At 56.1% G+C, this 12,737-nt stretch overlaps 3 protein-coding genes across 3 annotated transcripts; 2 read left to right on the top strand and 1 right to left on the bottom strand.

Annotated features, from left to right (window-relative positions):
* Positions 1–1,670: 1,670 nt before the first annotated feature.
* K452DRAFT_256171 (uncharacterized protein) lies at positions 1,671–3,893 on the bottom strand. The gene is made up of 2 exons (XM_033538388.1): positions 3,698–3,893; positions 1,671–3,641 (listed from the first exon to the last, which is right to left on the bottom strand). Exons 1-2 carry the CDS (start codon positions 3,820–3,822, stop codon positions 2,099–2,101), a joined length of 1,668 nt encoding a protein of 555 aa, XP_033394279.1. The 5' UTR covers positions 3,823–3,893; the 3' UTR covers positions 1,671–2,098.
* A 127-nt stretch (positions 3,894–4,020) lies between these two features.
* On the top strand, positions 4,021–6,023 carry K452DRAFT_290709 (uncharacterized protein). The gene has a single exon (XM_033541043.1). The coding sequence runs from the start codon at positions 4,082–4,084 to the stop codon at positions 5,870–5,872; it is 1,791 nt and encodes a 596-aa protein (XP_033394278.1). The 5' UTR covers positions 4,021–4,081; the 3' UTR covers positions 5,873–6,023.
* A 968-nt stretch (positions 6,024–6,991) lies between these two features.
* K452DRAFT_361234 (carbohydrate-binding module family 48 protein) lies at positions 6,992–10,219 on the top strand. The gene is made up of 3 exons (XM_033546405.1): positions 6,992–7,370; positions 7,428–7,563; positions 7,704–10,219. Exons 1-3 carry the CDS (start codon positions 7,348–7,350, stop codon positions 10,011–10,013), a joined length of 2,469 nt encoding a protein of 822 aa, XP_033394277.1. The 5' UTR covers positions 6,992–7,347; the 3' UTR covers positions 10,014–10,219.
* The last annotated feature ends 2,518 nt before the right edge of the window (positions 10,220–12,737 follow it).

Here is a 12,737-nt window from a genome sequence, read left to right as displayed (position 1 = left end):
CAGCAGCACCATAACGCACATCACCACACGTCACAGCATCACCACCAGCAGCATCGGCATCACCATCAAGAGGAGGAAGAGGACGAAGACGACGACGACGAGGCCGACGACTTCGACGTTGATTTCGAGGCCGAGATGCAGCAGGCGCTGGCGAGTGCTGCGGAGGAGGAGTTGAGAGGTGGCGGTGGTGGGGCTGGGGGAGGTGCTGGTGCTGGTGCTGGTGGGGGTGGGGCGGATAGCGAAGAGGAGGTTAGTGAGGAGGAGTAGGGTGGGTGTGGGGTTGGTGGGCGGGCTGTGGATGTGGTGTAGAGGGGAGTTGGAAGGGCGTTGGGGTTTTTGCGAAGATAAGATGGCATGGCACGATGTAATGAAAGTTTGAATGTTTGTTTGTTTACTTGTTTGTTTGATTTAGTGCGGTTGGTTACCTGCTTGCTTGCTTGCTTGCGCGCGAGCGCGTGCGTACTCACTCATTTCAGTTATTTCACTACCTCACTTACTTTCAGACAGAGAGGACGTACGGATTGGGTTATGGTATGGGTATGATATGGGTATGATATAACATGGTATGGATATTGGGGATAGAGATGGGAAATAGGAAGAGCGAGCGGAGCGGGATGGGTGTGGGGTGGTGTAGTTGAGTCTGGGTGTGTTTGGGTTGGTTTAGTTGGATTGGATTGGTCGGGTGCGATACCTACCTTAGGTACCTATGTAGACTAGCTAGGCAGACTATGCAGACAGAGAGACAGACTGCCGACTGCCGACTGCCGACTGACTGCCAGGCATAACGGCTTTTTCGTTTTCTTTCTTTCTTTCTTTCTTTCTTTCTTTCTTTCTTCTGTCCTGTCCTGTCCTGTCCCGTCCCTCTAGTTAAGCGTTTTTAGCGGATCGAGTAAGCGTCTGGGTGGGTTGGGTGTGGCTTTTGGCTTTTGGCGTTTGTTGCTGTTGGCTTTGTGCATGGTGGATGGATGCGTGATTTGGCATGGGGATGCGGGTGGGGTTTGAGGTTTGGGATCTAGATTCGGGTTTGTTTAGTCGGCGGCGCTGGGGTGTGAGCGTAGACAGGACGGGAGAAATCGCCTTGCCGAAATGAAATAGCTGCGCTGCGCTGCGTTACTACCTATGGTCCACTAGGTGCCTCCTGCTGTGTGAATGACGTTTGTATGTGTGTGTGTGTGTGTGTGTGCTGTCTTTGTTCAGAACAGGAAAGAGAGAGCAGAGTGAGGGGAATAAGATTGAGTACGTAGAGTATGTCAGGATGTGCGTGGAAGCTGAACAACGGCTTGTATAGCGAATGGATGAGGCTACTATGTGTGAATGAGAACGAATGAACTGATTCGTGGAGACGAGACGACAGAGACTGAGCGATGCTTTGGATCAAGGATACGTGCTTGTTGTAAGTAGATAGATAGTATATGTGCATATACATGCGCGTATCGTGTATTCCCTGTACGAAAAAAAGCTTACTACCCATCGCCGCATGCACACTTCATAACAATCCACTTGCACAATCTCCTTAAACAGGACGAGTCAACTGAGCGTTGGTGGATAGTCTAGACGTAAGCTCATACTAGGGAGAAAGTAAATCGAACGTTGTCTCAACCAGGGTCAGAGTAAAGTAGATGGATGTTCGTGGCAAGAATGAACGATTGCGAAAGAATTCATTGTGTATACAGGTGAACGGGGGGTGGGCTGTTAGGTCTTTATATCTATTCTCTGGGATAGCATGAGAACGCACAAGCGGGAAGACAAAAGACAGAACCGGCGTTGAGATGGCACTAGGGAGGCAAACACACACCACATAAGTAGTCCAACAGTCAAACAGATGTAGAAGTGAAAATATCTTTTTTGGCATTGAACTTCATATGCACAAGCGTACAAAAAACGCCCAGGTATGTTCCGCCAACCTCATTACGCCCAATGGTACAGCCCAACCAAACGCCCGTGGATGACTCGCTCGACGTTCCCGTCCTCGGTCGGGAGACGCCTGCCACGACGGGAGACGACGACGCGGAGAGAGGATCGAGATAGGTGGAGAGAGACGAAACGACATTAAGACATGCGATGCGAGCCAAATAACAAGAATGCGCACGCCCGCCTTTTACGCCTTGCTCTTCTTCTTCTTCTTCTTGTCCTTCTCTCCGTCATCGTCGCGCTTCCTCTTCTTATCCACCGCACCGTCGGTCGCGTCCTTCGCCGCCTTCTTGGCCGCCTTGGCCTCACGCTTGGCCGCGCGCTCCGCCTTCCGCGCCTTCTTAGCCTCCTTCTCGGCCTTCTTCGCTGCCTTGGAGTCGCCGTTGGCCGCGGCCTTGGGCTTCTCGTCCTCGGACTCGCTGTCGCTCGAGGCGCCGTCAACCTCCTCGACCATCTTGGCCTCGGGGGGAGCGGTGGCGGCAGGCTCGTTGCCGCTTAGGCCATCGGCATCGGCGTTGTACTTGCCAGCCTCCTTGATGTCCCACTTAGGCGCCTTGGTCTGGCCAGAGGGGCCAATGGCGACACCCTTGCTCTGGATGGGCTTGCCCTCGAGGTTGCGCAGTCTCCTCTCAATGGCGAGACGGGCAGAGTTACCGAGAGCAGACTTCTCCTCGTCAGTGGGCTCAACAGCGGTGCCCTCACTGTTCGCTCCCCAGTCGGAAAGAGAGTCGACACGCAGACCAAGCGCGGCCTTGGAGGCGAGCATACGGGCAATCTTGCCCTTGTTCTTGCCGGACGCCTGACCGATGAGAGAAGCGTGGTAGATGAGACCGTACTTGGGAGTGTCGTGCTTGGTCTTCAGGGCACGGAACAGGGCCTTCTCGGCACCGAGGATTTGAATAGTGGAACCGGGCGCCTTCGCGAGGTTCATCAAGCTACCGGCGTGAGCGATCAGGCGAGCACCGACCAGGTCGCCAACAAGGGCAGTGAGGTTAGGAGCAATAGCCTGCATGCGGGTGGAGAGGTAGTTGGAGAGCTGCTGGCGGTACTCGGTGAAGCCAACAACCTGCTCAGCCAGAGCCCTGATGTTGTCAAGATCCTCGTCGGTGATTTCCGTACCCATGGAAACCTCGGCGGCCACCTTCAGAGACGCCTCAATCTCCTCGGGGAGAACGTCGGCAAGATCGGTGTTGACGCAGTTTGACCTCATGCCCATCTTAAGAATAACACGCGAGTAGGCAACGTTGTCGTTGATAATCTTAGCCATCTCCGGGAAATGCCAACCGTACCACTCCTTCACTCTCATGGCGTAGATGTTGAGCTCCTTATCTAAATCATCGAGAAGAGCAATAGCCTGGATAATCATAGTGTCGACCTTGTCGGGGGAGAACTTGAGCTTGTGACGCGACAGCGAGTGGGAAAGACCCAGCGACATGGTAGAAATGTCCTCCGGTGCCAGGCCGGGGATGAGGGAAGGAAGATGAGTGCGGATGGCGCGGTAGATGTCGGCGGTCGACGAGTCGGCGATGGGCTGAATGGACAGCTCAGGAAGCTTAGCAATGGCATTGCCGAGCTTGGGGTCGGCCACGGCGAGGGACGCCTTCTTCTCGTCCTTGATGGAGTCGAGCAGAGAAGCCAGCATGGGCGACACCTTGCCATCGGTGAGGGCCGCCGCTTCGTTGAGGGCAGTCGCGGCGCTGTCGAACTTCTCAAACTTCTTCAACTTGAGGCTGCCGGCCGTAGTCAGTAGGATGAGGGCGAGAGAGCAGCGCAATGGTGAACGAACAGGTTGCAGGTGCCCTCTGCCGTCTCAGTCTCTTGGGCAAGATCATCGCGCTTGAGCAGCTTCTTGTCCTTGGCCTTGAGCAGCGCGTAACCAGCGCTGGTTTCGGTGAGGATAAAGAGGGTCATATTTAATTGGAGAGGGGGTAAATATGCCCGTCGCAGGCGTGTGGTAGGGTGACTTGTGCTGCTTGTCGCGGTCGCAGCTTTTTCTTTTCGGCGTTGGCCCGCAAATGCTTTTCGCTGCAAAATCACCCGGCGAATCAGTTGCTCCGGCCTCCGGGCTGGCGCCAAGAAACCAGGCGCGGTTCCCAGCAACGCGCCGGCGACAACGCAGCCAGCAAACAATGAGAGGCCACAAAGAATCCTGTCGACAACCACCACCACGATGAGTTCGGGCGGCGCGCCTGACCTCAAATCCAACAGGCTCTCCATTGGCCGCGCCAGGCCGTCCGCTTCCGTCATCACCTCCTCCAACCAGCCCACGTCGCCGAACCCAGCTTCTGCTCGGTCCTTGTCCGGCCTGTATGGCTCTGGCTCGTCGAGCTTCCGCTCCGACGAAGAACACCTCGTCTTCGAATTTGGCGCCCGCTTCCTACGCGCCGGCTTTGCTGGCGAGAGTAAGCCGCGCTGTACCCGGGGATTTGGGCCTGAAGACCAGCGCAGAGTGGGCGATTTTCGGCGATGGATGCCTGGCTTCGACTCAATGCGCAGGAAGAGGAAGCGCGGCATGGATTGGGGCCAAGAGCATGAGCTATGGAGATTGAATGTCCGTGAGGTCGACATTGGCCAGGTCGAGGACAAGATCGAGAGGGCTGTCCGGGAAATCGTCGCTCAGTACCTGCTGCTCGACCACAGGCCTCGCCGGGCGACTGTTGTTGTGCCGTCGCTTTTGTCACGCCCACTCCTGTCTGCCATGCTATCTTCGGTCTTTCAGAACCTCCAGGCAATTAGCATTACCGTTCTGTCCTCGCCTGTTCTTCATGTCGTCTCTGCCGGTTTGAGGTCTGCTCTGGTTATTGACCTGGGATGGGCCGAGGCTACCGCTACTGCCGTCTATGAGTACCGCGAGATACATCACTCCAGTAGCATCCGAGCAGGAAAATATCTGAGCGAGGATGTGGCCAAATTTTTGAACGATGAGTGCAAAAAGGCGCGCGGAGACCCCGAAGATCTCGAACGACCCGATAGGGTTAGCTTCGAGGAAGCTGAAGATGTTATGATGCGGGCTGTCTGGGTTTTGAGCCGCGAAGAAGCCTTAGAACGCGGTAACAGCGAGGCGAAACCTGCCGAAGTGGATCCGTCGATACAAATTCCTCTGCCAGCAGCATCTCCGCCTTTGACTCTCAAAGTTCCATTTTCCCGACTCGCAGAGCCCGCTGAAAGCGCACTTTTTGCTGGCGATTGCCCCGCCCACGAGCTTGACGACCACGACCTTCCCATCCCACTTCTCGCTTACAATGCACTCCTTTCTCTGCCGATCGATGCGCGCAAGCTTTGCATGGGTCGCATTATTATCACGGGTGGTGTTTCTCGAGTGCCGGGCGTGAAGCGTCGTATCTTGTCGGAACTCGAATATCTCATCTCGCACCGCGGCTGGGACCCGGTCAAGAGATATGGCAGTGCCACGGGAAAGCAGGAGCATGAGAGACAGGCACGACAGTCAGGCCATCAACGGAATAGCACCACCATGGACACATTATCGCCATTGCCGTTAGCGACGCCAGTGCCAAAAGTCACAGAGAACATTGACGAAGATTCCGGTGAAGGAGAACAAGACACGGATCCGGAGAGGACGCCCAGCTCTGGGAGCCACGCCTCACACATCATTGAAGAGCCTCAGCTGTCTCCCATGCTCCCCGCCTCCCAACGCTCCCAAGAAGATGATCCCATATCCAGCAAACTTCACTACCACGCAACCAAGCACCTCAAACCCTCCGTGGAAGGTCGTGTGCGGGGCGTCGAGTCGTTGGGTGCGTGGACGGGGGCCAGCCTGGTCTCTAGCTTGCGCATCAAGGGCATTGTCGAGATTGACAAGGAGCGTTTCCTCAGTCACGGGCTCACAGGTGCCAGCCGGGAGGATCGTAGTGTCATGCCGCAGAGACAGAGCAGCTTGGGCGTGCCATCTGGCGGACGGGCAGGGGATAGAGGAAGTTGGACGCTTGGAGTCTGGGCGTAAGGCGTATTTTTGGTGGTTGAAGGACTTGAGGATGTGCAAGTACGAGTACTGTGTCAATGTAGTTGTATGTGTCACGAACGAAATCAGGATCTTTATGTCGCTTGTCAAGAAGCTATACTTTGAGTTGTTGTCTTATAACATTTAAAAGGGCTAGTTTCCAGAGGAACATGAGAGGTGATAACCGAGTAGTTGGATGTGCAGCATCAAGCCAGCAAGTAGCTCTTGCAAAGACTTGCGCGAGCGCAAACATCAACATGGCATCTCTGGATGGAGTGGAAGCCATGTCTAAGAATAGTGTCCGATGGGTGTACCAGCACGAACAACTCTACGAACCCGCTCCTAGGTTTTGATGCTAAGAAATCAAATATATGAAGCTGGAAAAAAAGTTAAAAATAAAAATTCGTTGGAAGGAGATTTGGTCGTGAAAAATTTGGACGAGGGGATCTTTCGGAGTTCAAGCGTCTCATGATATGGCCGTAACGGAGGAGAAGTGAATGCCTGATCTGGGACTACCACGATGCTGGGTTCTTCCCAACATCGTAATGAACAGCCTCGGAGCATGGAAAGCACGGCCCTCAAGGTCAGCCCGTCAGCACATGTGTAAGCAAAAGCACGTATTGCTTCTGGAAAAGGGCGTAATTGCGCAGGTCGTCATAATTGGCGTGGCCTGGGCATTATTGCTCCCATCACATAGCACGACAGATGCAGCCCAAGACTTGTTGCAGCCTTGCAGGAGCTAGTGGAAGCTTCTCGCAGCGTTGGATGCCGACGGCAAAGATTAAGGCATGTGTGGGGGCCCGTACTGACAATTTCGCAGAGCCGAGAGCAATCTTGGAGGGCATTCGGAGGGCAGAAGACGAGGAGAAAGGGCGATGGGATGGTTCGACGCAGGTGGAGCACGACGACCACGTCGATACAAGTGGAGCAGATTTGTTTTGTTGTCCGGCAGTCGAAGATCGAGAGCCGGTCACGCGCAACAACGAAAACAGAAGCTGGTGAAAGCTTGCGCGGGTTGGCTGAGCGAGGCGCACCCCGGAGGCTGTCGGGCCGAGCGTGGTGGCTGCAAGGGAAGCGGAAACACTCGTGGCTGGCCGCACTGGTCTGGGCCGCACTGCGTCATCTCTCTCAGCAATCAGCAACAGGCATACACACCATACCTACCACACTCCCTAACTCTAACGGGCGGGCGCGCGATTGCAGCATTGCTACATACCTATCTGACCTCCACCTTCAGCCACCCCCTCACTCACTTGCCGACCGTTGTTCTCCCCAAAACTCCAGTTATCCGCGTGCCTGCCTGCCTGATCGCCCTATCGCCAGTTGCGCGAAGCTCGGCTTGTGCCCGTCGCTAGCGCCGCGAGCTTTACGATTCAGCCCTCTAGCTAACGCTCCCCCCCGGGCGCACTGTCTTCATCGCTTGGTTTCAGCCCGCGCGCCAGTCGTAGTCAAGCGCCCCAGTCGATCCTGCCGCAACTATGGGAAGCTACACGTTCAAGTGGTGCGGCCCATCTACGGACCTTCTTCCGTGTCCGCCTTGCTGACGGCATTGCCATAGGGAACATCCGGCAAGCGATGTCTACGTGACCGGCACCTTCGACGACTGGGCAAAGAGCGTCCGTCTGGTGCAAAAGAACGGCGTTTTCACAAAGACGGTTGAGCTGCCTAAGAGTGACGAAAAGGTGCTTTATAAGGTGCGTCTCCGCCCGCGGCGCTTGCGCGCCATTGCGGCTTCAGCTTCCCCTCCAGCAAACCGGATTGGCCTGTCGCTCGGACAACGTCCCACTCTGCCATCACCGCACACACCGCATTGCTGACCGCAACCCTCGCACAGTTCGTCGTCGACGGTAATTGGGTGACGAACGGATCTGCCCCTCAAGAAGACGACGGCCACGGAATCTACAACAACGTCCTCCACCCCACTGACATCCATCCCTCCCACAACCCACACATCATGTCCTCCGCCGCCCCCGAAGCTACTACTGCAGAGCTGGCCGGCGAGCAGCCGAAGGAGACGCCCTCCGACATCCCCGGCGCCTTCCTCGAGACGCCTGCCGACGAGCTGCAGCAATTTTCTGTCAATCCCATCCCCGCTTCTGAAGGTGACTCCAACCCCGTCAAGCTGGCGCCTGGCGAGGAAGTCCCTCACCCTAGCACAATCAATGCAAACACTGTCGACTCGACGGTCAAGGACGACGAGGAGCTCAAGGCGCAGGACGCCGAGAAGGAGCAGGCCTTTGGCGTGAGCCCGCTGCCGGGTACCAACACTGCTGGCAACCCTATCAGCCTGGCTCCCGGCGAGAAGGTGCCTCACCACAGCGAATACACCACCAATGACGTCAACAGCAATGTCACGCTGGACAAGGAGTCATACGAGAAGGGCGCGTCGCTGCCCCCGCAGCTTGGTCCCGTCGTTACTCCCGACGCGGAGCGCAGCGCCCACATGTTCGACATCCCAGGCCTGACCAACAACATGATTCCCGAGTCGAGTCTGCCCATGGGTTCTGCCGCTGGCGCCTCTGCCGCTGACCCTGGCGTTACCGTTCAGTCTTCGCACCCCGAGAGCACTACTGCTGCGCTCGCCGGTCAGGTCCCGAAGGAGCCGCGTGGCGTCCCCCAGGTCGTCTCTGATAGCCAGGAGGCGGCGCACGTCTCGCCTGAGGCGGCTGCCAACCCCGAGGCTGTGCAGGAAAAGAGTGAGGTTGAGAACGAGCTTTTGAACGAGGTTCCTGAGCAGCCAGCAACCTCTGAGAACAACACTGCTGTTGAGACTGCCTCCGAGGTTGCCGGTGTGGTTGCTGGTGGTCTCGCGACCGCCGGCGTTGCCGCTGCTGGTGCTGCCGCCGTTGCAGGCGAAAAGGCTGCTGAGACTTACCAGCACTCGATTGCGCCCACGGTGCAACAGGCCATTGACAACATGAACGCCGGTGGCCCTGCCGATAACTTGCATGAGCTCGCTGAGAAGGCCTCTGATTCTTCTGCCGAGACTGCTTCCGACGTCCCCAAGCCCGTTGCTGACTCCATCGCTGAGGCTCACGCCAGCCCCGAAGCCGCTGCCAACCCCGAGGCTGTTTCTGAGAAGAAGGACATGGAGAGCGAGCTGCTGGACAAGGTCCCCGAGTCCAACGAGACGGGCAAGCCGGCACCTTCCAGCGCCGTCCTTCCCGAGGCTGACGTTCCCGAGGTCGTCGCTGAGTCGATTGCCCAGGCTCACGCTGACCCTGAGGCTGTCACCAACCCGGAGGCTGTTGCCGACAAGCACAACATGGAGGAAGAGCTTCTCCACAGCGTGCCGAAGGACAACGCCACCGGTGAGCACGCGCCTGCCATTGCCGGCACCGAGGCCGTCCCGGATGTCGTGAAGGAATCGATTGCACAGGCCGACCAGCCCGCGGAGGCTGTCACGAACCCCGAGGCTGTTCAGCAGAAGTCGGCTATGGAGAACGAGCTTGCCCACACCGTCCAGCCGACTGATGAGATCGCCGACGTTGCGCCCACCGAGAGCGCCGCGCTTACCGCTACGGCTCCCGAAGCTACCACCCAGTCGACTCACTCTCCCGCTGATGCTGATGCGTCTGCCCTGGGCCCCCAGTCCCTCACTGACGGCGAGCCTCTTAAGTCGTCCTCCGAGCCCGAAATACCTGTTACCACCATCAGCGTGGCCCCTACTGGTCAGGCGGAGCATGCTACCGAGCCTCCCGCGACGTCTACTGGCACTGCTGACCCTACCACCGAAGAGAATGCCGCCAAGACTGGCCTCAACGCTCCGGCTGAGCAGCCTGCTCAGTCCGTGGCTACCGAGGCTGGCCAACTGGCTGCTCAGCCTGACCCCGAGGAGCAGTCCCGCGACGTTAGCCCCATGAGCAAGCCTCAGACCACCGAGCAGACCGAGCCTACTGTCACGACGGGCACCGGTGAAACCACCGCCCCGGCCACGTCGGGCCCGGACGCTACCACTGAGACCCCTGCCGGTGAGGCTAAGACGGACGGCCCGCCCAAGTCCAGTGGCTCTGCCGATGGCTCCAAGTCCGAGAGCGACAAGGCCGCTGCTGCGGCTGCCGAGGAAGAGAAGAAGAAGAAGAACACGAACCGGAGGAGCTTCTTCGCCAAGCTGAAGGACAAGTTCACTTCGCACAAGGCTTAAGTTCCCTGGTGATTTTTGCAGTGGCATCGAGGAAGTCGAGAAGCTGTAGATGAAATCCAACAATGGAGGGAATAATGGCTAAATCGCGGAGGATGATGACGAGACGACTGGGTGGGGGGCAACGATGAGACGCGATCCGGTCTCGCTACATGTCTGAGCGAATCTGGCCGGTGGGTAACTGATGGTTGATGGATGGTTAGGAGGCTCTTTTTGCTTGGTTCTGGTTTTTTTTCTCATCTTTTTCCCCTCTCTTTTTCTTGCTCTCCCTCTCTTCTTGCTCGTGCGCGCACACCCCCATCCTTGTCGTTTAGGTTGCTTTTGTGCCTGCGTCTGTGTGTGTTTTAGTGTGTTGTTTATATACCTCAGAGTCGTACCATCCGTAAGTAATACCGCTTTTACTCGGAAATCATTCATGTATAACAAAACATGTCTGTCTGTTCGTCCTAAACTGGCTTTGTATCTTTATGATTGACTGATTGATTGTTTATTATTTGCCCTACCTGTTTGCCTGCCTGTCTGCCTACCTGCCTGGCCTGGCCTGCTCTGGTCTGCTCTGGTCTGCTCTGGTTTGCTCTACGGACTACCTATCGCTTACCAGCATGGGTGGGCATCAGAAGCGCCGGAGCACAGCAGGAAACCCCGTCCGTCGCTGTCGTTGGCTGGCTGGGTGACGCCGTGTTACGCTAGGCTTCGCCTTTCTTGCCCTCCCGTGCCTTCCTCCTCTATCTATGCTCCTGCATGCCACATGTCCGGCGTTACCTTGCGTCGGCTGCCTTGTCTTGCCTTGTTTTGCCTTGCCTTGTCTTGCGTAGGTCTGTTTCCCTTATCTATACGCACTACGCCCCCCGCCGCCGCCGTCGTGCTCGAGCCAAGCCGCGCGCGGAGCCATCCCGCCCGCCCGGCTGCTGCCGGCCGTTGGCCGCTTAGGTACGGAGTACTGTACTTACTCATGCTACTCTAAGTAGGCGGGTGGGTGGGTACTCGACTCTAGTCTCTCTACATACGTACCAGTACGGACTATTGGATTCCTTCCCGCCCGTTTCAAGCCGTTTTTCTATCTAGTTCTAGTTGGTTGTAGTTCTAGTTCCTTCGCTTGCAGCGTGCGTGTGGCGCGCCGGCGGGAGGCGGTGGGGAGGCTTTTAGGGTGGTTGGGGACGGCACGACGGGGACGTGGCGGCGGGTGCGTGCGTGGGTGTGGGGGGCCGTGCGCTGCTGTGGTGCGCTGCTGCGTGCTTGTTGCGTGCGCGATTGCGCGTGTTGTGTTGCGTGGGGTTGGCGAGTGGGTGGTTGGTGGTTGGTTGTGGGGGATGGGTGTGGGGTGGGAGGGAGGGTAGGGAGGAAGGGGGGTTTGCGTGGTGGGTAGGTAGGTATTGGAGGTGGTGGTGCTGGTGGTGCTGGTCACTTTCTTGGTAGCTTGGTTAGAGGCTGTGTGCTACGTTATGTATGGGTTTAAGGCTGCTGCTGGTAGTGTTTATGGGGGTGAGATTGTGGTGGTTGTGGTGGTGGTCTCGCTGATCTGCATGGTGGTTGGTGATAATGACGAGGACGGCCCTATCGCTCGATTTTGTTTGTGGTTTCCGGCTATTTGAAATAATTAAGAGCTTTCTATGAATCATCGGGCCCTCTAGAGCAAAACACATATATGCAACACCGATCCCAGTGCACAGCTGTGTGCGATTGGAACAACAGTCTAGAGAAGGTCACGTGCGCGTCGCGATAACAGCGCCGCCTACCCTGTCCCACACCCCGTCGCGACCGGCAACCCGGCTGCCGGCCATGCACATCATCATCATCAGCAGCAGCAGCAGTAGCACTCCGATCAGCTCGATCCCTAGCAGCGCATCAGATCAGGTTTCGTGGGCTTGAGTGGTGTGCGCACTCGGTTGTTGTTGCATTAGATCGGGCGCGCTGTGTCCTATTATGTGCTGTTGCGGTGCAAGGTTTGCGCCTTGTCTGGCTGGTTGGTGTGCGTGAACGCGTTTTCTTTTTTGTCCTTTCAAGGTGCGCGGGGTATAGATTTTTCTGCTGTCAAATCTCGTGCAGGCCGTTTTTCCGCAGGCATGGTTAAGCGTACCTATCGCTTTTCGCATGTTGAGGTGTTGTGCGACAACTGCTTCTGTCGGTATTGTCGATGGTGGGCAGAATGTCTCCTATAGGAAATTCCCACTATAAAACCTGGATGCTCGCCCAAGATTTCGATCCCGGATATCACTGGTTCTCGGTACAAAGGTAACCAGGTACCCTTATTAATCTTTGCATGGATAAAATGGTGTTTGTCTGGCTATGATTCATCCAGATGCGTTTTATAAGGATATGAATTGTGACATTTTACCTGGATAACTCTTGAAGATCTACCGCAATTTCAATCAGCTTCTACACGTAGCAGATTCGAAAGGTACTAATATAGTGTACGGACGGGTCAATTCCGAGTCTTAACCCCTATCATGTCCATTTGTGAGGTCATCTTACTACCTCTTCGTCTCCTGGAACTGAAACGCTTTGTCTAATTGGAAACGGTCCATGTTGCTCAGAAAAATAGCTACTGAAGTATTAACAGAGCCGAATTACTATGTAGGATATACCTCAAAGCTCTAAGGGACTTTGTATACTATGGTGAAGCCACAAATGGCTGCGATGAATTGTTCAACAAGCTTAATAAAGTTACTAATATGCTTGCTATCAGGTTCTGTAAAATCACTAATCACACACGAAATATAGAACTTG

Source organism: Aplosporella prunicola (assembly GCF_010093885.1).
Source record: "Aplosporella prunicola CBS 121167 unplaced genomic scaffold K452scaffold_23, whole genome shotgun sequence".
NCBI lineage: Eukaryota > Fungi > Ascomycota > Dothideomycetes > Botryosphaeriales > Aplosporellaceae > Aplosporella > Aplosporella prunicola.
The sequence above is the reverse complement of the archived record's forward strand: the minus strand, read 5'-3'. Positions and strand labels throughout refer to the sequence as shown.

Excerpts from the sequence above, each read along its gene's own strand:
- K452DRAFT_256171 (XM_033538388.1), bottom strand. The coding sequence starts at position 3,822 with ATGACCCTCTTTATCCTCACCGAAACCAGCGCTGGTTACGCGCTGCTC. Across the intron at positions 3,642-3,697 it reads GCAGAGGGCACCTGCAACCT|CCTCAAGTTGAAGAAGTTTG; the intron begins GTTCGTTCACCA and ends TACGGCCGGCAG.
- K452DRAFT_290709 (XM_033541043.1), top strand. The coding sequence starts at position 4,082 with ATGAGTTCGGGCGGCGCGCCTGACCTCAAATCCAACAGGCTCTCCATT.
- K452DRAFT_361234 (XM_033546405.1), top strand. The coding sequence starts at position 7,348 with ATGGGAAGCTACACGTTCAAGTG. Across the intron at positions 7,371-7,427 it reads GGAAGCTACACGTTCAAGTG|GGAACATCCGGCAAGCGATG; the intron begins GTGCGGCCCATC and ends GCATTGCCATAG. Across the intron at positions 7,564-7,703 it reads ACGAAAAGGTGCTTTATAAG|TTCGTCGTCGACGGTAATTG; the intron begins GTGCGTCTCCGC and ends ACCCTCGCACAG.